This window comes from Chinchilla lanigera, unplaced genomic scaffold (assembly GCF_000276665.1).
Source record: "Chinchilla lanigera isolate Chin_1 unplaced genomic scaffold, ChiLan1.0 scaffold00073, whole genome shotgun sequence".
Taxonomy (NCBI): Eukaryota; Metazoa; Chordata; class Mammalia; order Rodentia; family Chinchillidae; genus Chinchilla; species Chinchilla lanigera.
Window position 1 is genome coordinate 892,904 of NW_004955474.1, and position 13,272 is coordinate 906,175.

The 13,272-nt window shown below is 42.6% G+C and overlaps 1 protein-coding gene across 1 annotated transcript in view; it reads right to left on the reverse strand.

The window, feature by feature from the left end:
* Nucleotides 1-2,669: 2,669 nt before the first annotated feature.
* Nucleotides 2,670-13,272, reverse strand: part of Btc (betacellulin) — a 50,580-nt gene continuing 39,977 nt past the window's right edge. Inside the window, exons 4-6 of the mRNA XM_005401314.1 lie at nt 11,457-11,603; nt 9,058-9,168; nt 2,670-7,443 (exon numbers count right to left, since the gene is read on the reverse strand). Coding sequence (XP_005401371.1) covers nt 9,060-9,168; nt 11,457-11,603 — 256 coding nt within the window. The 3' untranslated portion in view covers nt 2,670-7,443; nt 9,058-9,059. The remainder of the gene's footprint in view (nt 7,444-9,057; nt 9,169-11,456; nt 11,604-13,272) is intronic.

A 13,272-nucleotide genomic window follows, 5' to 3' on the forward strand; every position in this document is an offset into this window, starting at 1 on the left:
TTCATCTTTTTTTCTAGATACTCAGGAATATATTTAACACTGGGCACATTTTACGCATGATAGTAGATACTCATTATTTATTAATGAATGAACACTTTGATTTTTCATTATAGCTCTTTGTATATATGTATTGTCTCCCACTTGAAACACTGTACTCTTCTTGTTCTCCCTTTAACTTTCCCCTTGCGCTCACAGCACTTTTATGTATGTGTGCCCATGGGTCAGCCTCCAGTCACATTTAATCAGTTGACTTAGAATCTGAAGGATGTTTATTATAAAATGGTGTTGGATCTTAAGCATGTACCCAGTGACACATAAGGTGATGACATTACCATACCCCAAAATAGCTGAAGTAAAAACAACCTGTGCCTTGGAACATTTTATAACATTAACTACTGAACAGTTTACCCTGAGTGTCACCCAGGCAACGCATCTGTTTGCATATTGACTTCTAGGAGTGCTGCTTGGGCAGGAGTCAGTTCAACCAGTCAATTTTCTTGTTTGTTTGTTTGTTTTTTCCGGTACCAGGACTCAAACTCACAACCACACACTTGCCAGGCAGGCACTGTGCCACTGAGCTAAATCCCCAGCCCCTCAACCAGTCAATTTTTGTATTTAATGAATTTGATAAAATTGTTGTTTTTATATTTCCTATTATAATACCTTATAAAAATTAATGAAAAAATCCATATTTTGGTCAACTTGTATTTAAATAATTGGTCTGATAAGTGGTTAACACTGCTCTTGTGATGCTTTGAAAATTACTATTTCTTCATTATCATAAAGATAAACATCTGTCTAGTCCATGCCTGGCACTGACAAATTCCAGATTGGCAGAATCTAAATTAACAAAGTTACACTGAACTCAGTGGACTCAGCTATGTGAAGTTAATTTTGGTTATCAGTAAAATTTCTTTCTAACTGCATCCATTTGAAAAGCTTCAGGAGCAAATACTTCCTTAGCTACTGACATCTTCATGTTCTGTGTTGTCTAGAAACGTCCCACACCCCACCAGGTTGGCTTTCTCTGGTTAACCGGCACACAGTAGTTACATTCAGTGTCCTTTTCTCAGACTCTCAAAAAACAAAAAGAGAGAAAGAGCTGACCCTGCTAAATCTAGGCGAAAGGTTGACTTAAACAAAAGAAGTTTGCAGGTTGCTACAGAGTTCTCAGATTTTATTCCTGTCCAGTTTTTCACTTTCTAAACATCTTCCAAGATGTGTGTACTATGTAGTCTAAGCAATCATTTATTTAGCCAGTCTGTGGAGCTCTTCCCATCAGGACATTTCATGAATTGTTGTTTCAGGGATTTCAGAGATGGAGAGATAAATCAGATACAAAGTAAGTGTGATCAGGACGCTCTACAGCAGCATGACCTTTGACCTGAGCTCCTTCCTCCCCTGGGAGTGGCCCTTGCCCTCACCATGTAGGCCCCCTGTGAACAACCACAACAAGGGGCCATTTCAAGTCCCCACCCAGGCTGCTCTCAAGATCATCCTCGATGGTGGACATACAGCAGCAGCATCTAACGTCCTCGGCCTTTGGTTATTTTCAGTGGCATCATAAGTTTTTCTTCATTGTTCTCACAGGTTGCTCTTATGGGAGGTGAAGGTAAGGGAGACAGGAAGAATGTAGGACTATCCAGGAGGGATTTTTTAAAGAACTGGTCATTGAGATGGAATTCCTCCCCTACACATGGCCTGTTCTGATGGAATAAACACAATCCTTCATAGGGATTGTGTATCCTTAAGAACAAAGACTTTTCTCTGTGTATCATGGATCAACTTCAGACTAGAATTCCTTGTGGATGGCATATCATAATCCTTGGTACTACCACCATCGCTACTGGTACTGCCTGAGGGGTGGTAAGGCAATACTAATTGGTCTTGTTCCTGGAGAGTACTTATTCCAGGTACCAGGCTGGGCCTCCTATGGTCTTTACCTCATTTAATCCTCTTGACTCACTTCCTTAATTATTTATTTTGACTTTGTGGATCAGACCAGGGCCCCACAGTTAGGTAGCAGACCTGGGATTGAGGCCCAGCTCCATCTCAGTACAGATACTATGCTCACAACCCTTGTATTGTAAGACTGAGAAACAGGTTCCCTCATGCCCACAGCATTTCCATAATGATTTGGTCCAAAGTTCAAGTATTTCAAAATCCAGTTGGAATAAGGAAGCAAAGGAGTGGGAGTATAGTATTCAAAAATTAGATTATCTTTACTTTAGGAGTAAAACAAATAAAAATCAGCCAATCACACAAAAACCACCATGTAGATGACTTTTAGAGTTGCTACTTCTGGCTCACTCAGTAAAACAGCAACGTTCCCAGGGTGTGAGAAAGTATATACAAGAAAGAGGTTCATTTCATTAGCTTACACATTTCAGTCTTTGAAAAACAGCTTCAGAGAGCAAATCAGATACAGTTTTTTCCTCTCACTTCTCACTAACACCATCACACTGCTCATCATTGTCCACCTTGGCTTACAGAGTTTCAGAATATTTCATTATTCTGCCTTCACAGTGAGCAGCATTAAGGAGTTCTGTGTCTGCGAAGAATTATGTTTATTTCAAGGAAAGCAAGCCTCTTAAAGTGCCTCTGTTGTATTTTATTTATTTATTTGTATAATTTAAATTTGGTGAGAATAATAAGATATGTAGGGAAAAGACCTTTAAAACCATGTTTGGCTAATATTTATTTGAGAACACAAGTACTGACCATAATTGTATATTAAACACACCTTGAAATCCACATTTTGAAATTTCCAGAAACAATTCCTACTATTTACCTGTTGAACAGTAATTACTGTTGCAGTTTATGAAGATACACAGTTTATATACATTTCTAATGAAGAATTCTAAGCACCAATACCTGACAGGTCCCAGGGAAGAATGAAAGGCTTACAGACATGCCATCTCAATGTTACTATAAGACACATTCCCGCGTGCAGAGACAATGCAGACAGACAGCCTGGGCTTTTATGCAAGTCCTGCTCTGCAGGAAATGCTCAAAGCATGGAGCAGTTTTTGAAGAAGAACAGATGCCCAGGATAGCACCAATACTCATCAGGTATTGCCAACAAAAGCATAAGCAAAGATTTTTACACAAAAGAAGCATAGTTGTACATTTTGTGCTCCTGCTAGTCATTTCTACAATAGGCACATTATTCAGGGTCAAGAGGAATTTTCAACTCCAGATGTCCCGTGGGTTCTCTTGTGAGAGTTCATCTTGTGTACTTCAAGACAATTGTTTACGCTTGATGACAATGCCATTTGGGTAACACAACTTCTTGGATGTGTCTTGTTTTAAAATCCATGCTATGAAGATTAGGTCCACTAGACGATAAATTCTACAGGGTTGTTGTCTTTAAAATATTTTATGTAACTGGTTCAGTCTCAGGAACTAAAGTACCTGGCACTTGATGAACACTTAATGGGGACTTTATACTTGTCTATGAATGAATGAATGGTAATAATGCCCCAAGATGTCCAGGCTATCTTAACCATCTGGCACAGAATAGAACAAATGTGGTCTTTTAAAGGCAGTGTCCTAATAGTCAAGCCATAGTCACTGAAATGTGCCCTTGACTTCCTTCACAAAACTTTGCACAGACTGGGTCTTGCTTAAATAGCAATTATTTGATGCATAACATTTTACTTCAATCTCTGTAAATTTCTCTGACCACAGGCAATGAAAGAGGAAATGAAAAGCTCTTTCACAGGAAAATTTGAAGGGCCTAAATAACTCACCGCAGGAAGTAAAAAGTTTAACTCAGCCTATCACATAATCCTATAACACCAGCAATTCCAGGACAATTGCTCCACCACCCCTGCACCCACAGACTGCCTGCCATGCCTAGGACACCTGGAACAAAACACCAAGCCCCCAACCCCACCCTCTTCCCTACTTATTCCCTTATGGCAGTTCCCATTGGTCCCTCAACTGCTGGAGTTTTTGATAAGGACTCAAGAGCTAGGGGCATTTGCACAGTACTTGGGGCAGCGATGTTTAGTTCTCAGAGCCCGTCATCAGCTCAGGTGTAATGTCCTCTCGGAGTGTCGGGTCCTCTCTCTGCCTGCCACATCCTCTTCCTTCCTGAGCTTCTCCTAGAGCACCTGTAGTAGTCAGGCTTCTCCAGGGTGACACAGCAGGAAGTGTACTCAGCCAGCCAAGAGAGAACTTCTGAAAGGAATTGCCTCATGCCACCAAGGCACCTGAAGAGTCCCAGCACAGCCCCTTTGCAGGCAGGAGACTGGGGGATACGAGCAATGTGGCACACACAGTCCAGACCCAAAGGCCTCACAGCCAGAGGAACTAATGGTATAACTTTCAGTCAGAGGCTGAGAGACTGAGAATCTGGGGGCTGCTGGTGTAAATCTTGGAGTTCAAAGGTCCAAGGGCCTGAAGTTCTGAGACCCAAGAGAGCAGAAAAGAAATCTACCTCCCTCCCAGAGGAAAGGCTGGGTCCCTTCTGGATATGTTCTCTCCAGGCCCTGATGGTGGTGAGGATCCACCGATCCCTGCACACTCACAGGACAGTTTCCCTGAAAGCATGTACAGCAAATAATTGAACACTGAGCTCCTGTATGCCTTAATCCATGCAAGCAGGCACCTGAAACCAGCCACGGCCACACCAGTCCATACTGAAATGATCTGTGCACAGCGGGTCCCCTAGTCAGCTGCTAAGAGCTGGGGTCTGGAGTGGCCATGTCTGACTCCCTTCTGGGTCCTGCCCCAAGGGTGCACAGCTTCCGGGACACAGCAGTGCTGATCCATGCTTACTAAACCTGTTCTCTCTCTGTGCTCCCCAAAATGGCTGCATGGTAAAAAATGAGTTTCACCGCTAGGTATGTTCCTCTAACACAATCCCAGCACTGTGTGACAACAACATCTTGCTCTTCAGTTTCTTAGAGGGCATCGTTTCTGAATAAGAAACTCTGTCCACAATCTCAGAATCCACTGAGTTGATCATGATCCTGGTTCCAGCTGGGGAGAAGTCGCTTATGCCAAGCGAGAAAGCTGTCGTAGACACAGAAGTGTCTTGTGAAATCCACGGGCAGCAATGAAGTTAACCCCCAACGACACTGTAAAGAGGATACGGTCTGCAGGGATCGTACATCCCACCCCTTCTCCCCTGAGTGTTTGCCCAAATCTTTCCTTTCTCTCTGCTGATCAGGTTCCTTTGCTTCCCTGGTCCACAGGAAACAAAATGTAACTATTAACAGCTTCAAACACACATTTTATGTCAGGAACCCAAAGAATATGGTCTTCAGGTCAAGGTTCCAGTTTTCTCAGAATGACCCCAAGTGGCCTGGCCTCATTAAGTGTTCTCCTCAGACCAACCACATGCAGCTGGAGGTGAAGCTCAAGGACGAGTTCTGGGAGCCGGCAGACGTAGCAAGGGGTGTGCACCAGGCTTCCCCGGACTTCCGTGTTTAAGGAAAATACAGTCAGCACAGACCATTTCAAATGCATGAATGGTTTCTATAAAGTATGCTTTTAAAGCAATAATTTTCAAATTTATTTCTATTAACAATTAATGGTACCAATAGAAAATGCCCAAGTAGTAAAAATATATTTGCTTTGTTTTAAAAATAAATTTATTTTATGACATAATATTGATAGTTTACATAAGCAGTCATTTAATATATGCAAAAAAATTATAAGACACACTTTGAAAAGATATGAGTCTTTGAAATTTTGTGTTGTTATCAGAATCTCAAAAGGCATCATTAAAATAGTAGAATCAAAGCAATCTTCCCAAGCCTGAACTGGCCTGAGAGACTTCGTTGGTCAGCCAACCTCAGTCCAGCAGAGAAACATTCCTGGCTTGCTTTGTGTTTCTCAATGCTCTGAGGGGCATTTCTCTCAAGCTTTCTCGATATCAAAGAGGACTGAGGAGGAAAGCAGACAAAAGGAGCCCACAGGAAACTTTGGAAATAAAACATATTTCACACTGAAATATGTCGAGTACAATCCTGCTTCAAGGGTGGCGGTTAAGTCAGAAGGAAAAATAATCCGATGTCAAATGTCACCACTTGTGTGACTGTGCTCTTGCTAGTAGCCAAGCTTTGCTGCATTACATGTAACTCTCAGAGTAGGCTCTCCCAAATACTGCACACGGGACCAGATGCGTGACTGGATTTTGGTGTGAACGCTCTGCTTCATGTTGGCTACAGAATCCAAGGTTTGGAAGGAGATATTGCTTAGCTGATGGCCACAGATTGCAGCAATTTGGGGACATCTTTCACTGGTTTGCATAAGCAATTCAACTTATCAAGGTGGAGAGTGAATACCCTGTGGAATACTGGCTAAATCTAGATTTTACCTTTTCAGGGCTAGCACAGTCTTTACTAAATAGGCCATGAGGCTGAAGGAGCCTCTGGCAGAACTGATCAGGTAACGGATGCTCTAGTCATGAAATTACTGCACCTAGTCTCTCCTGGACCAGCGCTGTGGGCTGCTGTGAGAAACAACCAGAAGTGAGGGTATGACCACACCAGGTTCTGCCTGAGGCCTGACGTGCTGTCCCTTGTAGGCTCAGTCTCTCCCAGGGCTGTCTTTATACTCTGCTGGGTGTTCGTACTTCAGCAGGACCTAAAGGATGCCACGCATCTGCTTTCCCAGCTCTGTTCATTACTCTAGTTACGGAACAGATCTGTTGGCTTTGATAAGGTACCAACTCATTCGTGTCACTGAGACTTTATAGAGAAGAAAAGAAAGGTAAGAAAGTCAACTCTAGAAAGACACAGTGGTCACACCCACCCAGCCAGGGCTCTGTGCCCTGTGTCCTTGCAGGGATGTGGCCTTGACAGTCAGGGGTACAGACGCAGCAGGAAATGCCAGCCTGTGCTGCTGACTTAGGTGATGCCAGCCAGATGAGCGAAGAGGGTAGTAAAAGCACCAACTTCAAAGCAGGGTAAGGCTTAGTTTTAATTCCCAGTGACTCCTAACTCTCTAGAGGTAAGCTAGATTATGCATCATTTTTTGGGACTCTTTCCTTGTTTGGGAAATGAGAATCACAGTGTCTTTCTCACAGATTGCTGAAAGGACCAAATGAAGTAATATATTCAGACCCTTAGCACATGGCACGTGAAAATGGTAACTTTAGTATTAATTAATCTCCCAAAATCTAAACTCTTTCCCGCTTTTATTTTACTTGACTAACAATCCTGGTGATAAAACTTGAGTGGAAATTTACTGAAACGTTGCTTCTTTTTGTTGCTACCTCACCAGGTGCTTTTTCCCAATTGCTAGGCTATAATTAAATTATTATTATTATTTAAAAACAACAATAAATGACACAAACTAAAGTTAACATATAAAACAAGTACAGTATGTAAAGCTCATTTCTGAGTTGTTTTCCTGAGACATGTTCCGTCCATTTTCAAAGGAGCAGGGCAGTGTGTAGCTTGGACCCGCAGGAGAAGCCTTCATGGTCTGTGGGTGATAAAGAACAGTTACTTAAAAGAAACATACCATAGGAATGATAACAGCAATAAAAGTCTGGAGTTGCACTAGTATTTCTTTATAATGAGTTAGGAGCACCCTGTAATTCCTCCACAGGCATTTACAGTATTATACATAGGAAGTTGCTGGCTGCCGGGGACAGGAGATGGTACTGCAGAGGCTGCTATGGAAGCCACTGCTCCATCATGCTGGCTGGGGACAGAAAGCGTAAAGTGCACTTGCTATGGGCCTCCTGGTGTCCTAGAGGAACTAGACTAGGGTGAAGCCCAGGCTTTAAACAGTGAACAGAAAGAGAAAAGTCATCTGCTTCAGTGTGTGTCTCTGGTCTAATCAATGGTGAAGGTTGCTTCATCTCTGGGCTGCTGCTCCAAGAGCCTGCACACAGCCCTGGCTCAGAGCCAGCCTGAGCTGGACTTAGTGTCCACAAATGCTGCCCTACCTGGTCCTGCTACTCTGCACCTGTCTGCCCTGCCCTGTCTCCAGTTTGCTGACTGCTGTAGATCACATCACCATTCCCGTGCCTTCAGCTTCTGGTTGGGCTTACTATCGGAGGCGGCTGCTAGAGGTCTGAAGGCTGGCAAGGAGAGCTGAGGATTGATGGGTTTTCTGCCTTAATACAAATTCTGCTAAGTTATCATGGCAGCAAGTCAATATGGCGGGGCCCACTGGAGGCCATGTGGCAGGCTCCACCTTCCTCCTCCCTGATCATATTACAACTTCCCACTTCCTTTTTTACAACATCCTGTTTCTGTTCTCCCAACCCCTGTCCAATTACTGCCCACCAAGTCACACAGACCATCCCCTAAACTCCACCCCCAGCCTGGCCCTACAGAGCCTTTGTTCCTCCAGGCCAGGCCCTCAGAAGCTCTATATCTCTCCTTTCTGCTGTGGTCTTCTCTGTGCCCACAATAAAGGCATTTTTCATTTGGCTCTGTTTTTATCTGTGCCAAAAACCCTATCAGGGATGTATCACTATTTCCTCCTCTATCGCTGTGCAGGACTCAGTGGGGCCTGTTTCTGCCACAGCTGTGGCTCCTGCTTGGTGGGTTCTTGTCCAGAGCACCTCCAAGTGCTGGGTGAAAACTACCCCAGAGCCGCAGGCTTAGGAGGGGCAACAGCTCCTTGCCATTGCTGCTGAGAACCTCAAGCTTCCTGCAGTTCCCTTCAGCTGCCCTTGGGCCACCAAAACCTCTTCCATGGTTGACCTAAGAGGACTCGTGACCCTTGCTGGGCCCCTGACTGAGACGACACTGAAAGAGCTTGGAACAGTACTAGCACATGCTCAGTAAGTGTAAGTGAAAACACCTCAACCCTTGCTCTTCAAATGAGAATGAAGGAAACAAAATAGCCACAACCTCTTGCAAAAGTAGAATGCACGCAGAAGAGACACATGACGTGCAGGTTACAGGGAGAAGAAACATAAGACATAGTCCCTTATTTGGGCTCCAGTTCTATGAAGAAAGCCACCAACTCGTTTTTAAATGTTTTAAAGCTCAAACAAATTCCAGCCAATGGTCATGAGACCATCTCACTGCTTAAGAGGTCACCTGGACAGTTTCCGTCTCCTGAGTTCAGCGTACTTACTGCTAAGCGATACTAGTCTCTTCAATGTCTTCATTCACAGGAGTCATATCTTTACCAAAAGCTTCCCTTTCTTCTTCTTTCTTTCTTTTTTTACGATGTTTCCGAAGAGGACTTAGAAAATAACATGTTAGAAATTAATATGGTCCTGTTAATTCAAGCAAATATAAAATTATTCAACCAGAAAGCCTGTGATCTTATGTCTCGCCTGTTAAAAATGCATGGGTTCCTTTTTTCTTAAATATTTTGGGTTCTCCTTTAACTCATCTCTTTTTCTAGGGTCAGCTGATAGCTACAGCAGGCGACAATGTGGCTAGAGAAGCATTATCTAACAGGCAGACTACACAGCTGATGACTGATGGATGTTTTTAAGAGTCCAAGACAAGTTTCCAGGCCATGTCATTTTATAAAGTAGAACAAGGAGTGTTATTTAGAGTATAAAGATAAAAGCAGTAGAACTTGGTAACAAGCATTAAAAAATAAAACAAGAGAATGAAAGCAGCCTCTGGTAATATCAATTATGCTTCTAGACAGTTTAACCCATAGAAAGTAGTTAAATACTGTATTCTGCACTATTTTCCAGTTTCTTGAAGTGCCATTCAAAGTTATTGTTACCAAATAGCCCACTTCTCTGTCTGGACCACTTAGCCTCTTCCTCAGACCTGGCATTATAAATATTTCCTACCACCCTAAGGTATATAAATTCAAAAGTATTTTTTAATTTTATAGCTAGAAGGAACCCTGTAGATTAGCTGGTTTAATGTTTTCGTTTTATAGAAAATGCAATTAAAGTTCTCAGAGATTAAGAAATTTATCCAAAGTCTCAAAGAGACACAAGGGCAGAGCAGACCTAAGAGTCAAAGACATTTCCATGCTCGGGTTTGTATCCCAGGGCACTGTGAAGAAAGGAATCACCAGGCACCCTTGTGGGTATAGGCTACAGCTCAGAAGTCGATGAAACCACTTAGGAAGCTGGACTAAATGGGCTCTCTTTCTGCCAGTATATGCTTTTGACCCCTTTGTCAAAGAGAAGATGGGTGAATGTGCCTGGGGTTGCCTCTGAGTCTTCTCTTTTGTTCCACTGATCCACATGTCTCTTTTAGTGCCAGAATTATGCCATTTTTATCATCGTAGTTTTGTAATGTAACTTCAAGTTCAAGATTGTGATGCTTCCTGCTTTGCTCTCAGTGCTCAGGAATTAGCTATTCTGAGTCTCTTCTGGTTCCATATAAATCTTAGGATTGTTGTTCTAGTTCTGTGAAGAATACTTTTGGTATCGGTAATATGCCTGTTTTAACCATGCTGGTTCTGCTCATCCAGGAATAGGGGAGACTGTAGCTCCATTTCCTGATATCCTTGTCCATCTCTTTTTTTTTAGAGTACTGTACCGAGGTTTTCATTATAGAGGTCTTTTACTTCCTTGGTTAGGTAAATTCCTTGGTATTTAATTTTGTTTGAAGCTGTTGTTGGAGCTATTATTTTCCTGATTTCTTTCTTGGTGGGAGTGTTGTTGGTGTATAGGAACACTATTGATTTTTGTGTATTATTTTATGTTCTGCTATTTTGCTGACTTTGTTTATTAGTTCTTATAGCCTTTGAGCAACTTTCTGGGTCTTCTCTGTAAAGGAAGGACCATGTTGTCTGCCAAGAAGATTAGTTCAGTTTCTCCCCTTCCTGCATGTATCTCTCTTACTTCTTCCCCTTGCCTGACTGCTCCTGCTTATGTCTCAAGTACCACATTAACAGGAGTAGTGAAGGCAGACACCCTGAAAAAGAAAAGAACAACAGAGCCTGGGTTGGCTCCTGAGAGCAGATGGGCAGACTTTAGTCAGATGCCTTTTCCACATACTGTGGGATGTTTCTGCGGTGATTGGAGAAAGATGTCAGGTGTCAAAGAAACTGGCTTCAGTCAGAAGTGTACCGTGCCACTCTGCCTCAAAGCAAAAGTCAGGCATTTCTGGTTCCCAAAGTTGTTATACTGTGAAAACTAAGGGAGGATGGTGTAACCACCATTTGCACATAAATTAATTGTTTAATGGGGCCAACTGAGGAAAAAATGCTTCTGTTTGTATCTGTTTTTCACTGTTACTGTGTCACAGCACATTTCAGGAAATGAAAGCCCTAGTGAACCTAGGAACTAATACAAAATGCACCTCACTTTAGGACTGAATAATTAGCTGTAATTGAAAGAGTTGTACAAGTTTTGTTTTAAATCATAATTTAAGATGATAAAAAATTTTTATGTGTTTTATTACAAATACCTCAATAATACTAACAAATCTCAAAATCAGGGTTTATTCAAAGCAAACCAAAAGGGAAGGAGAAGGTAGGAAGCAAAGTAGTAAGCAAGGGCAAAACACTATTTCTCCAATTTACTGAAAACTAAGTTTAAAAATACTTACTGACAGCATGTGCAGACCCCGATGACCAGAATGATAAAAATGATCATCACTGCTATTAAGCAAATCACCAAAATCTGTCCTCTGCCTCCTCGCAGGTAGAACAGGTCAACTCTCTCACACCGGGACCCCGTGTAGCCCTCCTCGCAGCTGTTAAAGAAAAGCAAGCAGAAGGCAGCAAGGTGAAAACACCAGACTTCTACAACCTTCACCTCGCTCTAAAGAATGTCCTGATGTGGAAGCAGAACACAGGTCCTTTACTCAGCAAAGCCGTCCCCACTGCTCTTGTGAGCGACTTCTCTTTCTTTCCTTTGCTGAGGCCTTGGCATCACTTGGATGTTATTAACGTGTCTAATGCAAATAAACCAACGACAACGACAGTTTGCTAAAATATGTGTTGAAACTGTAATCCCTGTGTTTGAAAAGGAAAGGATGAAAAAATTCCCTCCATCCATTCCCAGAGCTTAAAAATCTCCCTGACAAAGAATTCAGAAATCCCCAGGATTCCCCATTTCAGCATAGGCTAATAAGGACAGTTTCAGTGTGCCAACTTGCTCTTATAATAAATTATTTTAAAGTGACATTGTTTGGGGCTGGGATGCAACTAAGTGGTGGAGAGCGCTTCTCTGGCAAATGTGAGGCCCTGGGCTCAATGCTCTGTAGCACCAAAAAAAAAAAAATACATAAAAATTACATTATTTCATATAATCAAACACAGTAATTAATGAATATGAGAGCGCATAACCCAGTGACCAAAATAGAAAGTCCCATAAATATCATTCCTACAGAATCCCTCGCTTTCTGTCACCCTCTCCTGCTCCCCTCCCACTCTCCCCCTGCTTGGGAGATATTGGATTAGATAATGTTCTTCACTGCTCATGCATGCGCCCTGTCACCAACCACATCCCCTCAGAACATCACAGGTCCTGTCCTAGCCTTTCTCCCTCTGCATTTCTAGATCTGTTCCAAGCTCCCTCCACTGCCCTCTAATGCTCTATTTGTATTCGTCCCCTGACTCTCTTAAAGGGGAGCAGCTAGACTCTACCAGCTAAGTGGAGTCACCACTTCCCTACAGCCTTAGGACACCAGCAGCTGATGCCCTGGACCCGCCTCCCAGTCATCAATCTGTCCCAGCAAGCTAGAACCCACCTGAGCAGCACTAGCAGAACTAAGGGCTTGGTGCTCTGTGGATGAACCATAACAGCTTCAGAATTGCAGCAGAAGTTTAAGAGATATCTAAAGATTTGTCTGAAGACTTTTGAACCAATCTGTCTGTTACAACATCAGCACCTCTGTGCTGATATTTTCCCTTGTCTCTTCGATGCATACAATGTAGCCACACACATGATTATCTCAATGCCAGAAGGAGTACGCTTCGCGCCTTGAAAAGGTTGCTGTGCAGCCTCATTTTTCTGCAGGAAAGGATTCCTAGCCAAGCTGTTCCATAGCTATACTTGACTAGAGCCATTGCAGTTAATTCCCACAAAGCCCATATTTCTCAAGTAAAGAAATCCTTTAATGCCAGTGCTGTAGCACAACGGTGCTTCAAAAACAAAATGAACAGAAAACTCAGTAGCAACCATCAATTAAAGGCAGACTTCAATGAAACCAAGAAAGAAGGTACCTAATACCGTCTATTGCAGAAGGACCCCAGCACATGCGAGAGAGAACTGCCTCTGGCACAATAGCTAGGTATCTTCTTTCCAAGTCAGAATACAGGGAGAGAGCTTAACAATATATGGAAATATAAAAAGCCTGTTGTTCATAGAATTGAAACTGTAGAGGGATAATTTTTTTTTGTTTTGTTGTTTTTTTTTTT